Below are 17,081 nucleotides of genomic sequence, written 5' to 3'. Positions count from 1 at the left end.
ATGGATATGCTGATATGGAATTGTAGGGGTGCTGGTAATGCTCGATTTCGGAGGAACCTGTGGGAATTAGTAAGGCTTCATAAACCAGACATGATTATTCTCATGGAAACAAAAGTGGAGCTCAACACAATGGGTATGTTTTTCAACAATCTGGGGTTCACGGCCTCAACCCATGTAGATCCTATTGGACGAAGTGGAGGTATTTGGGTACTTTGGAACCCTAGTCAAGCCAATGTGAGAGTCCTTGATGCTTCTTCCCAGATGATCACAGCAACTATTTCAAAACAAGATTATCCTGACTGGGTTTTATCTGCAATTTATGCTAGTCCGAATATTCGAATGAGAGATGAACTCTGGAATGATTTGGCAACCTTGGCTCAACACACCCAAGAACCATGGCTAGTAGCAGCGGATTTTAATGATTACTCAAGTTCTGCGAAAAAAAAGAGCTTCACAACTTCTCCATCTCAAAGCCTAAGCCAGAGTCAAAGAAGGAGCCAAAAATTCTCTGATAGAATCAGCAGCTGCAACCTCATGGACTTAGGTTGTGTTGGCCCTAGACTCACTTGGACTAATAATAGGAAAGGGTGGGCTAATACTATGGTGAGATTGGACCGTGCTCTTTGTAACACTGAATGGCGAACGTTATTTCCTGAGGGATATGTTCGCAACTTGCCTCGGACCTACTCAGACCATTCCCCTCTGCTTCTTCATACTCAAGGTACACATCCTACTAGTCCCACAAATAAGCTTTTTAAATTTCAAGCTGCTTGGTTATCGTATGATGATTGCAGCGCCATTGTTGATAATAGCTGGCCCAGGCATAATAATAATCTTTTGGGGAAGTTGGATTACATGACATCTACCTTGCAGGACTGGAACAAAAATATTTTCGGTAACATTTTTAGGCGAAAACGCTGGTTGCTTGGCAGAATTAATGGGATCCAAATTTCCCAAACCAAGAACTATTCTCATAATTTACATCAGCTGGAAAATGAGCTTACTTCTGAGTATAATAGAGTCCTATATCAAGAAGAGTTACTTTGGTTCCAAAAATCCCGTGTTAATTGGATTACTCAGGGTGAGCGGAATACAAAATTTTTTCATATGTCTACCATTATCAAGAGAAGAAAAACCAAAATTGAAGTTTTGAAAAATAAGGAAGGAGTTTGGGTGGATAACCCCATTCAGTTAAAAAGTTTGGTTAAAGATTATTTTCAAAACCTGTTTGCCCATACTCACACTTTTAACCTTGATCATTGGAGTAATCTGACCAAACATATCAGGCCTGAGGACCAAAGTGAAATGAACAGAAATGTTTCTGCTGATGACATTTGGAGGGCTGTCAAGAATATTAAAGCTTTTAAGGCCCCAGGTAGGGATGGGTTCCAAGCCATTTTTTACCACACCTTTTGGAAGATTGTGGGCCCATCTGTGATTAATTTTGTCCAAAATTGTTTTTCCTCTTGTAGCATCCCTTCTGAGATTAATAGAACTATTGTAGCTCTTATCCCGAAAGTTGCTAATCCTGAAAGTGTGAAACAATTCAGGCCTATTAGCTTGTGTAATGTCACTTACAAAATCATTTCAAAAATCCTTGTTAACAGAATTAGGCCTATCTTGAATGATATTATTAGTCCTAATTAGAGTAGTTTCATTCCGGGACGTTCCACTCATGATAATATCATAATCACCCAGGAAGCTATTCATACCTTGAATAAGAAAAAAGGGAAGGTGGGTTTCATGGTTTTTAAAATTGACCTTGAAAAAGCTTATGATAACATTTCTTGGAATTTCCTTCAACAAATTTTGCATGAATTCCACTTTGACAAAAATTTGGTGAACCTGATTATGAGTTGTGTCACTAGTGTGAACACAGCTATTTTGTGGAATGGTGAGCCCCTTGAAGAGTTTAAACCAGCTAAGGGCTTAAGACAAGGGGATCCTCTATCCCCCTATCTATTTGTGTTATGCATGGAACGACTCTCAGCCATGATTAGCCAGCAAGTGCAAGGTAAACACTGGAATGGGCTTAGCTTGGCTAAGAATGGTCCTAATATATCACATTTGTTTTTTGCGGATGACCTGATTTTGTTCGCCAAAGCAAATGAGCATAATTGTAACACTATTTTGCAAGTCTTGAACGAGTTTAGTGAAATTTCGGGATTAAAGGTCAACCTTCATAAGTCACACTTGTTTGTGTCTCCTAATATTGCCAGAAGAAAAGCTAATCAATTTAGTAATATGTGTGGCATTCCTTTAACCTGTAATTTGGGGAAATACCTGGGGATCCCTTTGCTGCATAATAGAGTCTCCAAAAATCATTTTATGTTTATTTTGGAAAAAATGAAGAATAAACTTGCGGGGTGGAAATCTGGGATGTTGTCTTTGGCAGGGAGAGCAACACTGATACAATCTGTCACTAGTGCTATGCCCAGTTATACCATGCAAACTATGGAGCTCCCGAGGAAAGTTTGTGATGAGATTGATAAAATCAATAGAAACTTTCTTTGGGGTGACAGTCTTGAGAAAAAGAAAGTTCATCTTGTTAATTGGGATCAAGTTTGCAAAATGAAAAAACATGGGGGTCTTGGGATCCGTAAGGCTAGAGATCAAAATCTAGCTCTTCTCTTCAAATTGGGATGGAAAATGTTAAGTGGAGAGAATACTCTCTGGGTTGATGTGTTAAATCATAAATACTTGGGTCAACAGCCTTTCTTAATTAAAAAGAAAGGCAAGAGTATATCGCACATTTGGAAAGGCATCCTTAATACCAGGAAGCTCCTAGTTCAGGGAGTTCGATGGAAGCTTGGTAACGGTAACAAAGTGAGAATTTGGAAAGATTGGTGGTGTGGTGTTGGGGCTTTTGAATTGGTTTTGAACACACTTACCAATCCAACTCCAAATTGTGAACATACTACTGTGGAGTCTCTTCTTGATACTCATGGTGATTGGGATTTAAATCTTTTGCAAAATTCCTTCCCTTTATCTATGGTTGAAGCTATTTTAAAACTACAACCACCGAGACCTAATGCTGGAGAAGGCACTCCCAGATGGTTTAAATCATCTGATGGGGAATTCTCCACATCAAGTGCATATGATTTAATTGTTGATCATCATAACCAGGAAAGGGATTGGGGATGGATTTGGAAGCTTAAGTTTCCTCAGAAACTTAAAAGCTTCTTGTGGCTTGTCTTTCATGGGAAAATTCTCACTAACAAAATGAGAAACCAGAGGGGTATTACTTCTGATCCCAATTGCCCTTACTGTGCTAATGTGGAAGATCTTGAACATTTGCTTTGGTTTTGTCCCAAAGCTACCCAGATATGGTGCCATGTTTATAGTAAGGAGTGGTACTGCAGTAGGCTCTCGTTACCTTGGAAAGATTGGCTCATCCAAAATATGAAAGGGAAGAACCATAATTCTTATTTGTTCCTCATCTCCCTTTGGACTATTTGGAAAAATCGAAATAAGATGGTTTTTGAATCTAAAACTACTAATATCCATGAGAGTGTTAAACTCATAACAGATTATGCCAAGGATATCTTTCAAGCTTTTAGTTTGGATGTTACTCAACCTCTTCAAGCTAAAAGGCTTTCTGTGTGGTCTTGTCCAAATGCAGGTAAAATCAAACTTAACACGGATGGTAGCACTCGCAGGCATGGAGGAGGTGGAGGTTTTGGTGGTTTATTTCGGGATGAATCCGGAGCATGGATTAGTGGATACTATGGAAGACTTGAAATATGTACTTGTCTAGAAGCGGAACTTTGGGCAGTCTACAAGGGGCTGACTATAATACTTCAACGAGGATTCAATGAAGTGATTATAGAAACTGATGCGGAGCAAGTGGTGAAATTATTGAGTGAGGATCTGGGAGAAAAATGTCCTTTTCGGGGCATTGTGGAAGATGCGCGCATTATCATGAGAGGAAGTGACTGCTCCATCCAACACATTCGAAGGGAAGCTAATATTTGTGCGGATGCAATGGCCAAGTTAGGTGACTATCAACCGGCAGACTTGCTTATTGTAAATGAACCCCCTGCAGAACTCCGCCCATTACTTGTTGCGGATATTGTTCATCTCTCCCAGGAGGGTGGTAGGATGTAGTCCTTCTTTGTTTTATTTCCGATGTACCCAAAAAAAAATAAGAAAACTAATAGCAAACCAGCATGCAAGAGAGAATTATGCTCCAAGACATAGCTCTCACTTGCACCGGGACACATGTATCACTTACATTCTATTGATTTACAAATTAGGGTTTATTACATTTTTAACTTCTGCATTTTGATTCAAATTTTACATTGGTTTTATAATTTTAAATTGAATAGTTTAGTTCCTAATCCTTTCATCCAAATTTTTGTTAAATTTTTCATGGGTTAAATTCATTTTTCCCCTTATGGTTTGAGACTGAAATACTTTAACTCTTATCATTCAAATATAACTATAAAGTTTTCATGTGATTTTAAACTAAAGTGTTACCGTTAATTTTTCCATCCAAACTAATAAAAGATGTATTACACATACTATTTTTTTGAATGAATTTTGTTTTCAAAAAAATTATAATTAAATTTATACAACAAAATTACAATTTTATCTTCATTTTCTCTAAACCTAAAATTAGATTAATATGTTGATTAAAATAAAATAAAATACATCTAAAATATAAAATAAACAATAATTAAGAATAGATCTAAAATGTAATTAAATTAAAACTAGATTAACATGTTAGAAATTATAATAAATAATTAAGAATTTAAGATTAATTATGATCTAAATTAAAATTAGATTAAAAAAGTTAATAATAAATAATTAAATATTTAAGATTAATTGTGATCTAAAATATAATAAAAAGAAAACAAAAATAAAAATTTAAGAATTATAATAAATAATTAAATTTTATAATTAATTAAGATTTAATTAAATTAATACTAGACAGATGAGAAATAGAAAGAACAAAAAATATAAAGTTTAAAAGTATTATAATCATTTCACATCTATAATTAACAGTGTTAACAGTTGTAATTTAATCCAAAACCAAGTGAAAGACATGGCTATTTTTAAAATAAAAAGGGATAAAGTGCTATCAAGTCATACCACAAAAAGGTAAAATAAATTTTGCCATTTTTTCTATATATATACCTTAAGAGACTGACAAATATTTTACAATCGTTGACTTTAAATTCCAACTTAACACAAAGACCAAACTATTCAAATTATAGGAATCAAAGTGAAATTTGAATCAAACTATGCCTCCGTTTGGAAAGTGGGTTAATTTTTTGACTTTTTGGCTTTTTTTTGACTATTTTAGCCTGGGCTAAAAAGCTGTCTTTTGTAGCTAAAATAGTCCCAAATCTCCTCGCTAAACGGAAAGCTAAAAAAGTGTAAATAACCTTACAATTAATTTCTCTATCCACCAATATTTCCTACTTGCAATTAGTTTCTCTACTCCCCCTATTTTCTACTTACATCATCAACAATAACACATTATTAAACCCAAACAAACTTCATTTCACAAAACTTTTGCAAACCATGCCTTAAATCCCAAAGTTCGAAGTCTTAAACACTCTTGTTTGTGCTGATACAGCAAAAAAAAGCTAGAGCAAAAGGCAAGAAAAACAAGAAGCTATGGTAATTAAAATAGCCATTGCATAGCAGCAAGCATAGCTACTAACTAATTCACCCAAAAGGGAACTTCACTATTTGAAGCACCACTACAATCTATCGTTCTTCCTCCCAGTAAAGAAAAAAAAACTTCAGTTCCTTTTGCGCTCCTCAGCCTCTGCACATCCTGTTCATTAAATTATAAGTTAGACAGTGGCATACTCTAAGCAAAACCAGTTTGGATCTTTCAAACGCTTTGTGTCATAAATTTTTCAAAAAACCAGCATGTCAAATTTTCTACAGATGCCCATAATCTCAAATTCATCTTATATGAATAATTACTCCATTACTTGGCACAAACCATAGTACCTTTTTCGCAAAAATGGACCAAACTAAAAACCAATCAGATCATCTTCTAGCATATACAATCATGCCAGGTACACACAAAGCACAAATTAGGTATTTATTAGTGTATATACAGGAGATGCACACCAATCAATCAATATTAGTACTAGTGGGATCAAAGAGATTACTGGTCTACCAAGTAGAGAACTTTTTTATTCATAGAGAGGATTATGAATCCCAAATGAATTATATAACTGCTACAAAGTTTTACCTAACCAACATACATCATGTTGGATTTTCCACATGAATGTCACATTAATGAATAATGAACTCAAATTTTCTGCCCTAGCATCATCGAGCATGCATAAACCAATTAAAGTATGACACAAAGTGGCTCAGTACTGGATACTAATCAATCTAATGAACTTGCACTGCAACAGCGATAGTTTAAATTTGTCCAAACCACACCAATGTAATACAATACGACTAACCTTGCCAGTGGATTTACATGCATATTCATGATCCAATGAATGCTTCAAGGTCTATGATAATGGTTTCAGCTGAACTTCGTTCTTTTTTCTTAAATTCTTTTGATAGGCCTATAATATCTTTTGATTTTTTTTCCCCCTCATCCTTTTATTTAACTTTTTTGTTTTTTGTTTTTTGTTTTTTGTTTTTTTTTTCCTTTGAGAAAGTGAGGTTAACAACTAGGCTGCATCTGGACTGAAAAGCAGCTGGCAAAATGAGTGTGGTTGACACCTTTAAGAGGAATACAGATTTCCAAGCTTGAACCTCCAAGAGAGCAGCCTTACTGCCAAGGCAATTGACTTGGGTCGAGAGAATTAAAGAAAGCAGATCTGCAAGAGAGCACATGTTTTCACTGACTGCATGGATTTTCATATGAGGAGCCATGAGAAAGGCTAGATATTATGATTGAGGAATCAAATTGTTCTCCCCAGTTTTCCTCTCATTTTTTTCTAGTGGGGGTAGGGTAATGAATAAACGGCTTCAAAGCTGCAAGCTGAAGTTTCAGAAATCAGAGGGGATGAAATAAGAAGGCTCAAACCCGTTCTATCCACCATCAATCCCACTCTCACATGAAAGGCACAGGGGACCTCTGCCGTTCCCCTGTAGAAGATTGGGAGGGGCATTTTCTGAACTCTAAGAATGCCCAAGTGTTTCAATAAGAGTCTTCCTGGGAAACCTAGAATCCGTCAAATTGATGGTAAGAGCAACGAAAAAGAGAACGAGAAGCCACGTCTAAGAAAGTGAGGAAGATAAAGGGCAGCTATGCTCTACCTCAATAGTATTGTTTGAAAAGTAGAATAATGCAAATGGTCTGATTCTACATCTTCTAATGCTCTATAATATATACCACTCTTCCACAATATTAATTATCACTCAAACTCCCAGAATAGGCACGATGGGAAAGAATAATTATAGAACAAGCAGCCACAACTAAGAAAAGGAGGAAGGTAAAAGGGAGCTATGCTCTACCTCAAATAATTTTTTCTTTATTTTTTTTAACACAACCCAATAATATTGATTGAAAGATGAGTAATGCAAAAGGTCCTGTTCTCATATGCTACTCTATAACATACACCATTCCTCAACATTAATTATTGCTCCAACTTCCCTAGTAGGTAATTCCTCCACAATGCTATGTACTCAAAATAAAACTAAAACTAAAACTAAAACTATCACGACCCAAACCCGGCCCTATGGGTTTAGCACCGTAACCGGCCAATAATCCGAGATTATCGAAGGCCTGCAGAACAGTAGTATAGTAAAACAGAGTACAGGGCCTGGCGAAGCCAAAACAGTAAATAAACAATGTCCAATGAGCTGTGACAGTCTGTATGCAAAAAGACTTTCATACATATATACATAATCAGTACAGAACAGTATGCACAAAATGCACAATCATTCAGACTAGGGACTCAACCCTTCGCATCACAGTACAGTAAGCATTCGGTCTATACAAAACAGTAAGACAGTATAGAAGGGGGAATTGTAAAACACCCTTAAGCCTTAACACGATAGGCTCGGAACCTCGCAGTGAGGCACGGTAGTTGGCTTGACAAAACTAGAGTAACCCTGACGCTCCTAGCCGCGGTCTGGTGCCTGAACACCTACATATATATATGAGCAGTGAGCTAAAGCCCAGTGAATAACATAATGCGTAAAGAGATTAAGAATGAATGTCCTTACAATATGAAAACAGTTCATTTAAACAGTATTTCAATCGTTCAGTCAATACAGTCATATGTGGTACATCCATAGCATAACAGTACAGTAAACAGTAAGTCTTAAAAGACCGAACAGTAGTGATGGCCATCAATCAGTAAACAGTAGTGGTTCCAACAAGGGAACCGACAGAGATCTCTGTAACAGTAACAGTAAACAGTAGGTGCTAAGGATGCCGCAATACAGTTCAGAATATAGGACATACATTCATTCAATTAACAGTATTCAATTCAAAAACAGTACAGTTCAGTTATTCAGAAAATAATCATTTTGAACATATCTTTACACAATCGTTACTCACAGAGTTTGGGCTACAGTAAGCTAAAGCGTGCCTCCCCAGTTGCCAACCCTACACAGTTAACAGATTGAACACACTAAGCTACACAGCTGGGAAAGATAATAACTTAATCCCTAATTTGCCTCGGCGTGTTCTACATCTATATCCTCAACAAGACGCCTTAAACTAGGCCTAAGAATGCCTAGAAATGGGATGAGGATGCAAAGCTGCACGTTTAAAAGCAGTTTCAGAAGTGTTAGAAAAACAGAGTCCCGCTCGAGCTCAGGTTTCCCCGCTCGAGCGGTCATGCAACAAGGTACACGCTCGAGCGTCAACTTTCCCGCTCGAGCGTACTGTAAAAGTACTGGATGGGTGAAATCTCCGCTCGACAGACGTTCGACGCCCGCTCGATCATGAGACACATGCCTCCGCTCGAGCGCCCAATCCTCCGCTCGAGCGGACTGTAAAACAGTGCAGAGAAAATACTGGATGCTCGGATTCCACGCTCGAGCGCCACTTTCCACGCTCGAGCGGAAGTGCAGAATCTGGAAAACCCAGATTGCACCTCCAAGCTCAAACCAAGTTTTAACAACTCAAAACTCGACCTCTTGGGCTGAATTTCCAGAAAACATTTGTAAACACATGGACTAACATGGTTCAAAGCTCAACTTGAAAAATCAAAGCCCAAGGGTGTTTAATTCAAACTCAATTTCAAACCATTTTTCAAGAACAAGATGAACATGCAAACATGCATGAATTCAAATCATTTTGAAGCTTCAATTTGATGCTCTAAGGAGCCAATTGATCCAAAAACAAGATGAAAACATGGACCATTACAAAATTATGGACATGCATGTACCATTTTATCATGAAATCGACTCACAACTCAATAATTCGAACATGCATGCATGAATTATGCTCTATATCATCATGTATGAACTAAAACATGACTTAGCTTGACAATTGAACATGGACCATGCACGAATTAGCTCAAACACAAGAACGAGAAGATGAAATCCTTATCTAAGTCTTGTATTCAAGGTTTAGGGAGCTCAAATATGCGATCTATACTTCAATCACCAAGCAATTCTTCAAGTTGACTAAGCCAATCCCTCAAGGACAACTCTATTCTCTCCCTCTCTCCCTCAAGGTCAGCAAGAACAAGAGATATGGACTGACGAAATGTGTTTTGATTCAAGTATGCAAGGCTCTAGTATGTGTGAGTTAGTGGATCACTAGGGTTAGTTTGGTAAATAAGGCCAACTTAAGCAATTAACTCATTTTAATCTAATTTAATCATACCTAATCAGTTTTCAGATAAATATACCATAAATTCACATTAATTATGAGGATCATAAAACATCAATCAATTCCCGTTTCGGTCGCCAATAAGGCCTTCAATTAGCAGTTTAAACATAAAACTTGAACAGATCAAATAAACAATCCAACAGATAGAATGCAGATTAACATACATACTCAGTCAATTCAGTTCCAGTTTTCAGTCAGTCAGTTCAGTACTTTAATCAGTTCAATTACCAGTCATGATCAGTTCAGTTCAATGGTAATCAATGTTTATCGGTAAGCAGTGTTGAGGGTTATTACAAAAACACACTGTAGACAATAGCTACAAGGCAAATATAGATGGAGCATTTGCAAAGCCATACAATACAACTAGCTCTTGTTTTGCCAAAGCCAAACACACGAGAAAGAAGACGAAGGGAAGGAATGCTCGGAACATCCCGGATACTTGCAAAGGCAGCTGTTATATATTTGGGTCTAGACACAAGGGAGGAGAAAGACACAAACATTTAGGCTGGGGGTCTTAACCTTGGATACTTGGAAACACTGAACAACAAGCAAGAAGCTGACTGGCCTTTCCTCAAACCCTAAGGCCTATGGTCTCTATTTGCAAAAAGGCCCCTTGGACTCTAAATTCATAACACCATCCTAATAATTTATGTCAGACTATATGCAAGTGGAAGTAATACATCAATCTAGGAAAAGTATGTAAGAGCATTCCTCACCCTTCACTTTTTTTTTCATCAAATTGTTTCAACAATTTAAATCAAAAGCTTGATTTAATATTAGCTCAATCCAATGGTGAGAATTAGACTTTCCATCAAATCTTTTAAAAATACGCAACCTATCCCAAAAATCCTCATTTAATCAATTCAAGTGAAAAAACGCCATCTCCAACCCTTATCTTTGAGCAATTTCATCAAATTTAAGTGAAAAAAAGGTGGTGGGAAATTTGATGAAACATTTTATGCATACCTCATTTGATGAATTTTTTTTTTATGAAAACCTGATTTGATGCAAGTTTGATGAATGAATTAGATCTCACTTTCACCAAATTTTTCGGTAAATTTAAATTTGATAAAGGATTTGATGAAGAATTAGAGATGCTACAACACAAATTATTTTGGTCAAGAATAAATTTCAACAAAGCTAAAATGCCAAACAACAAAAATATAGAGTGGACAAACTTGACATAGAGAAAAATGTCAGACAAAAGAAACTCTTTCCCCTTTGGCCACATCCCGGAGGAAACTAAGCTCGGAGTATGAGCAATCCCATAAAATTCTGATTTGGTCCCATAAGTATTTAGCTTCTTAAATTTACCTAACTTAGGATCATACATCACAAGAGAATCCTTGTTAACAAGCATCAAGATTTCACCACTCTTTAGAATCATAATTGGCTCATGACGGTCCAAATTCCCTCTCTTACCAATCCCATTTTCAATAACCAACTCTTTGCTCCAAGACTCCTTAATCCCGTAATCTTTCATTAACCATATATCGATACGACAAGGGTTAGAAAAATCACAAATAGAAAGACTTTCACGCAGCACACCCACTCGTATATGATCCGGAAATTCCTTCATATGCAGACCAAACTCAGGAGGCTCAGGAACAACCCGAAATTGCTCGCTCCCAAAATCAAAACAACAAATGAAGTCGGGACTATCGCGTGCAAAATTAAGCCAATGAAGAGCTCCATTCACAAAAGAATTGAATGAGTGATTTGTCAAAAAGTAAGGAACACTCCCCATGTTTCTCCACGATCCTTCACCAATTGTGTAAATTATAGCTTTCGCCTCCTCGCGAAAAGTCCTTAACTCAGTAATGGGGTCAAAAGAGTCGTCCAGCTCTTCAGTTAAGGGGTTGAAAAAAGACTCGACAAACCGTTTAATGGTGGGGTCGAAAAACTCGACAAACCGTTGGATAAAAAACCGTATAACCTTGTATTGGTTAGTCTTGGGACTAAATCCAAAAGCAGTGACGTAACGATCATATTCTCCATCATATATTGGGAATGGTAAGCAAGTGTACTCACACAGAATTGGATTGCATATGAAAATTTCAGGTACATTACACAAGCAAAGCAAACCATTGCAGGAGTTGACTACTTTTATTCCCAGAGATGGGAAGTTGATTTTGGGGATGAATTTCAACTGGGCTTCGCGGGGGTGGATTTTATGGAGGATTTGGAGGTCGACCAGGCGGAATAGACTCGATCGGTACTTGGGTTTGATCAGGAGGTTGACTTGTGATCTTGAGAGATGGAGTTTGGCGAAGTGGGGGTCTGAGATGAGAGAAAGCCAGTGTTTGGAAACGAGTTGGCAAAGGAAGAGGGTTTTGATGGGGAGTCTTGAGAGGATTTCAAGGATGATTTGGGTTGGAAGTTCATTTGGGATGGAGAGTTTGTTCTTCTTGTTGGGTATGATCTGTTTCATCATCGTTTCTTGTTTTTCTTGTTTGCTTCTCTAGGGTTAATGGCAGATTGATTGTTGTTTGGCTTGAACGAGAAAGAATGGAAAGTAGTGATGATATAGGTGTGGATATAAGGGTTTGTTTGGGAAGTTTGTTGTTTTAGTAAGGTATTTTAGTTTTTGGCGATTTTAATAGGTTAAAAGATTTATCATATCCACAATTTAGGGGTTGTTTAGGATGCCTTAAATAAATGTATTTTTTTGAATTTTTAGACTAAAAAATTAAGGGAAAAAATTAGGTTAACTTTTTGACTTTTACGAAAAAATTGTATAAATAGTGTGTAGGAAAATTTAGAAAGAGTAGGCAGTACGACCCGTATCGTCTGGGCAGGGTGATTTAGGCCAAGTTTGGCATATTGTAAAAAAGTTAAAAAGTCAAAAAGTTATTTAAAAAGTTAAAAAGTTAACACTATTTACCAAAAGTTAACAATTACGGCTGCACAACTCTCAATCCTAATTTTTCCCTATAAATCAATTTTTACAATTTTTTATTACATATTTTTTTTATAAAAAGTCAAAAAATATATTGAAGATGGTATAAATATAGCAAGGCCAAGTTTGACATATTGTAAAAAAGTTTAAAAGTCAAAAAGTCACTAAAAAAAGTTAAAAAGTTAACACTATTTATCAAAAGTCAACAATTACGGCTGCACAACTCTCAATTCTAATTTTCTCCTACAAACAATTTTTACAATTTTTTATTATATATTTTTTTAGGGGGATTTGGTGATAGCCCCCTCACTATCTAATTTGTCTTTCAAAAGGACAAGAATTATATAAGTACTTTTAAAACCCCCTAATATTTTAAAACTTATTTCTTTTACTATATTACCCTTATATCTATCAGTTCTCCTATTAAGTCATCTTCACTATATATTTCAGAGTAAAATTTTACTCTGTATAAAAGTAAAATTTTACTCTATATGAAAGTAAAATTTTACTCTTAAACTAAAAGTAAAATTTTACTCTGTATGAAAGTAAAATTTTACATTCTGAAACTAAAAGTAAAATTTTACTCTGTATGAAAGTAAAATTTTACTCTGTATAAAAGTAAAATTTTACATTCTGAAACTAAAAGTAAAATTTTACTCTGTATAAAAGTAAAATTTTACATTCTAAAACTAAAAGTAAAATTTTACTCTGTATGAAAGTAAAATTTTACATTCTGAAACTAAAAGTAAAATTTTACTCTGTATGAAAGTAAAATTTTACTCTGTATAAAAGTAAAATTTTACATTCTGAAACTAAAAGTAAAATTTTACTCTGTATAAAAGTATAATTTTACTATGAATGAGAGTAAAATTTTACACTCTGAAATTAAAAGTAAAATTTTACTCTGTATAAAAGTAAAATTTTACTCTGAAAAATAAGTAAACTGTAAGACTCTGAAGCTAAAAGTAAAATTTTACTCTGTATAAAAGTAATATTTTACTTTGGTTCTGTCAAATGAAAAAAACAGAGCAATAGAACCAGAGTAAAATTTTACTCTGGTTCTATCAAATGAAATTTAATGTTTACTCTGAAAAATCGATGGAACTTTGAGTTTTGAGTTTTGAATCAGGCCTATAACCCTTGAATCAATCGATGTTTACTTTGAAAAACATTGAATCATGCCTATAATCCTTGAATCAGGCCTATAATCTGAAAATTTTAGAGAAATCTCAATTTTTCATACCTCGGTTCTTCAGATTTTTCAGATTTTACAGATTTTTCAGATTTTTAAAACTTTGAGCTTTCAAAAATCTATATATTCGAATTCAAATCTCAAAACACACAAACACACACACATATATATATATATATATATTAGAGATCGGAATATGTAGATATATATATATATTCGAATTCAAATCTCAAAACACACACACACACACACACACACACACACACACACACATATATATATATATATATGTATCAGCGCGATTTGCAAGTTCTCCACAGCTCCGGCCATAGAGGAAGCTAGGATTAGAAGAGAGAGACGAGATAGAAGGAGGAGAGTTGAGAAGATGCAGAGAGAGATTGTCGGAGCTTAGGAATGGCACAGCTTCGGCCATAGAGAAAGCTAGGGTTAGAAGTGAGAGACGAGAGAGAAGATAAATTTTGTATCTGGATTGTGTATATGTGAGGGTATAATAGTCTGATAAAATATTTAAATAATAAATTTTGTCCTTTATGCAAGATTTTATAATTATGAGGGGGTTTAGAAAGTATAATTTTTTTTTAGTCCTTCTAACAATGAAAGGAAGGTAAAAAAGATTTATAATCAAATTTCTTATTTTTTTATAAAAAGTCAAAAAATATACATAGAACACCCCCAAACAACCCAAGTTTATGGTATTGAAATTTAAACATTTGAGCAGTTGTTATTGGAGGGAGATAAAGCTGAGGGATTGAAAACAAAAAATTGATGGGGATTGATTGAGTGAGACGTTTAAGTGTTGAGGAAGAGACGAGAGTGGAAGAAACTGAAATACAATCATTTTGTCTGTCAGAAGGTTTGGGAGTTGGAATCTTGTTTTGTAAGACTCACTTCGAAATTGATTATTATACTCCATCCGTCTCAAAACATTAGTCTCTTATTTCATTTTTTATTGTCCCAAAATATTAGTCCCTCTTCAAAAATCAAGTTTAACAATAATATAAAATTCCTATTTTACCCTTCTTTTAAATTAATAAATAATAGAAAAAGTACAATTATGACATTGATATTTCTAAAAAATATACTATTAAAATGATAATTTTGAAAAATTAACTTTTTTCAAAAGTAATAATTGTACTACCAAAAAAAGTTGAATTCCCCAAAAGGGACCATTATTTTGGGACGGAGGTAGTAATAATTTTTTAATTTTTTATTAAAAAATATGTAAAAAAAAAAATAGAAAAAATAATGTGAAAGAATTTTTAATTTTTTAATTAAAAGTGAAAATTCCCAAACCAAGCCTAAGGCTTCCTTTGGATAGGGGTTAATTTTTAACTTTTTAACTTTTTTAATTTAAATTAAAAAGTCTTGTTTGAGTGTGGTTATCGATTTTTTCTACTTTTATGAAAAAAAAGTGAAATGTTTTGGTGAAAGATTTATCATATCCACAATTTAATACTTATCTGATAAAACTATTGAAACAGGAAAAATAATGATTTTCTATCAAATTTAAATTTGATAAAAGAATTAATCAATGCGTTTGGTTTCAGTTTGCTAAATTTTGTTTTTTGAAAATTGAGTTTTTCTATTTTTTGTGTTTTTTTATTTTTAGTGCATATTTTTTAAATTTTAAGCAATTTTTTTTTTACTTTTTTAGATGTACCTTACTTAGATATATTTAAATAGTAAAATATTTATTAAAAAATATTTTAAAAAATTAATAAATATACAAAAATATGAAAAATAATTTTAATATTTTTTAATATTTTTTGATATTTAGTAAATTTTTTTAAAAGAAAATTACACAAATGTTATATTTTTAAATGTATTTATGTTAGGTATATTTAAAAATTAAAAAAAAATTACTTAAAATATTTTAAAAAGTCATTGAAAATATTAAAATATAACAAATTAAAAAGTAAAAATTTTTAAAAATCATTTTTTGAAAACCAAAATCAAACGAGCTCAATGATACTTGGAGATGGTATAAGGGGTCGTTTAAGATTGGCTAATATAGACAACTTTTTTAACTTAAGACTTTTTTAGCCTTATTTAATTTTTGTTTTATAATTTTTTTGACTTTTATAAAAGAAAAAATATAGTAATGATTATAGATAAAAAGTGATATTTTATTTTATTCATTTATATAATTTATTTTATCTTTTGATACTTTTTTTTTTAGTCCTAAAATCTTAGCCAAACGCATACTAAGGCCTCGTTTGGGAACAGGCTAATTTAGTAACTTTTTGGCTATTTGGCTAAAAAGGTAGATAAAAAAAACTTGTATGTTTGGGATGACTTTTTGGCTAATTACGAAAAGATGTGCAAAAAGTAGAGAGAAAAGAGAATCTTTGACTTTTTGGTATGGATTGTTGGCTTTTTGGCTAATTTAGTAACTTTTTGACTAATTGGCTAAAATAGCCTCTTGCCAAACGAGGCCTAAGTGGGTGTTTGAAAAGTGGATTTTTTGGTAAAATTTTTTAGTTGTAGAATATTATTAGAGAAAAAAAAATTTATATTTGGGAAGATAGTTAAATTTTTTTGTGATTGGATGTGATGTTCATGAGAAAAAAAATGAAATAATTATGGAATTTGATGTAATATTTTGTTTAGATTTATTTTTTTGATTTTGTAAAATATTTGTTTTGTAATAAAAAAAACAAAAAAAAATCCAAAAATTAAGTTCCAAACACCCCCTAAATATAGCAAGTTTATGGTATGGAAATTTGAAACATTTGAGCGGTTGTTTTTGGAGGGAGATGAGGCAGAGAGATTTTTTTTTTTTGATCAGAAAAGCAGAGAGATTGAAAACAAAAATGGATAGGGATTGAGTGAGACGTTTGAGTGTGTAGGAAGAAAGGAGAGCAGAAGAAACTGAAATACAATCATTTTCACTGTCAGAAGGGTTTTGAGTTGGTATCTTGCTTTGGAAGCCTCACTCCGAAATTGATTATTTTAATATTTTTTTAATTTTTTAAGAAAAAAAAGTATAAAAAAATAGAAAGAGTGGTATAAGTGATTTTTAATTTTTCACCTAAAAGAGAAAGTTTCCAAACCAACTTAAAAACTTGGTTTAGATAGTGAGTTGATTTTTTAATTTTTTGAATTTTTTAATCTAAGTTAAAAAGTTTTGTTTGAGTTGAATTTTTTATTTTTTCTACTTTTGTAAACAAAAAAAGAAAGTAAAATGATTA

General features: G+C 33.8%; 2 protein-coding genes across 2 annotated transcripts; one reads left to right on the top strand and one right to left on the bottom strand.

The window, feature by feature from the left end:
- LOC145796144 (uncharacterized) lies at positions 1-1,647 on the top strand. Its single transcript, XM_082881169.1, has one exon. The coding sequence runs from the start codon at positions 1-3 to the stop codon at positions 1,645-1,647; it is 1,647 nt and encodes a 548-aa protein (XP_082737295.1).
- Positions 1,648-10,745: 9,098 nt separating this feature from the next.
- On the bottom strand, positions 10,746-12,212 carry LOC114313787 (F-box protein At3g07870-like). Its single transcript, XM_028260198.2, has one exon. The coding sequence runs from the start codon at positions 12,210-12,212 to the stop codon at positions 10,746-10,748; it is 1,467 nt and encodes a 488-aa protein (XP_028115999.2).
- Between the last annotated feature and the right edge of the window lie 4,869 nt (positions 12,213-17,081).

The sequence above is a fragment of the Camellia sinensis genome, chromosome 7, assembly GCF_055761805.1.
Source record: "Camellia sinensis isolate YWXY chromosome 7, ASM5576180v1, whole genome shotgun sequence".
NCBI lineage: Eukaryota > Viridiplantae > Streptophyta > Magnoliopsida > Ericales > Theaceae > Camellia > Camellia sinensis.
This window is presented reverse-complemented; position numbering and strand designations above follow the sequence as displayed.

Coding starts and splice junctions, on each gene's coding strand:
- LOC145796144 (XM_082881169.1), top strand. CDS start 1: ATGGATATGCTGATATGGAATTGTAGGGGTGCTGGTAATGCTCGATTT.
- LOC114313787 (XM_028260198.2), bottom strand. CDS start 12,212: ATGATGAAACAGATCATACCCAACAAGAAGAACAAACTCTCCATCCCA.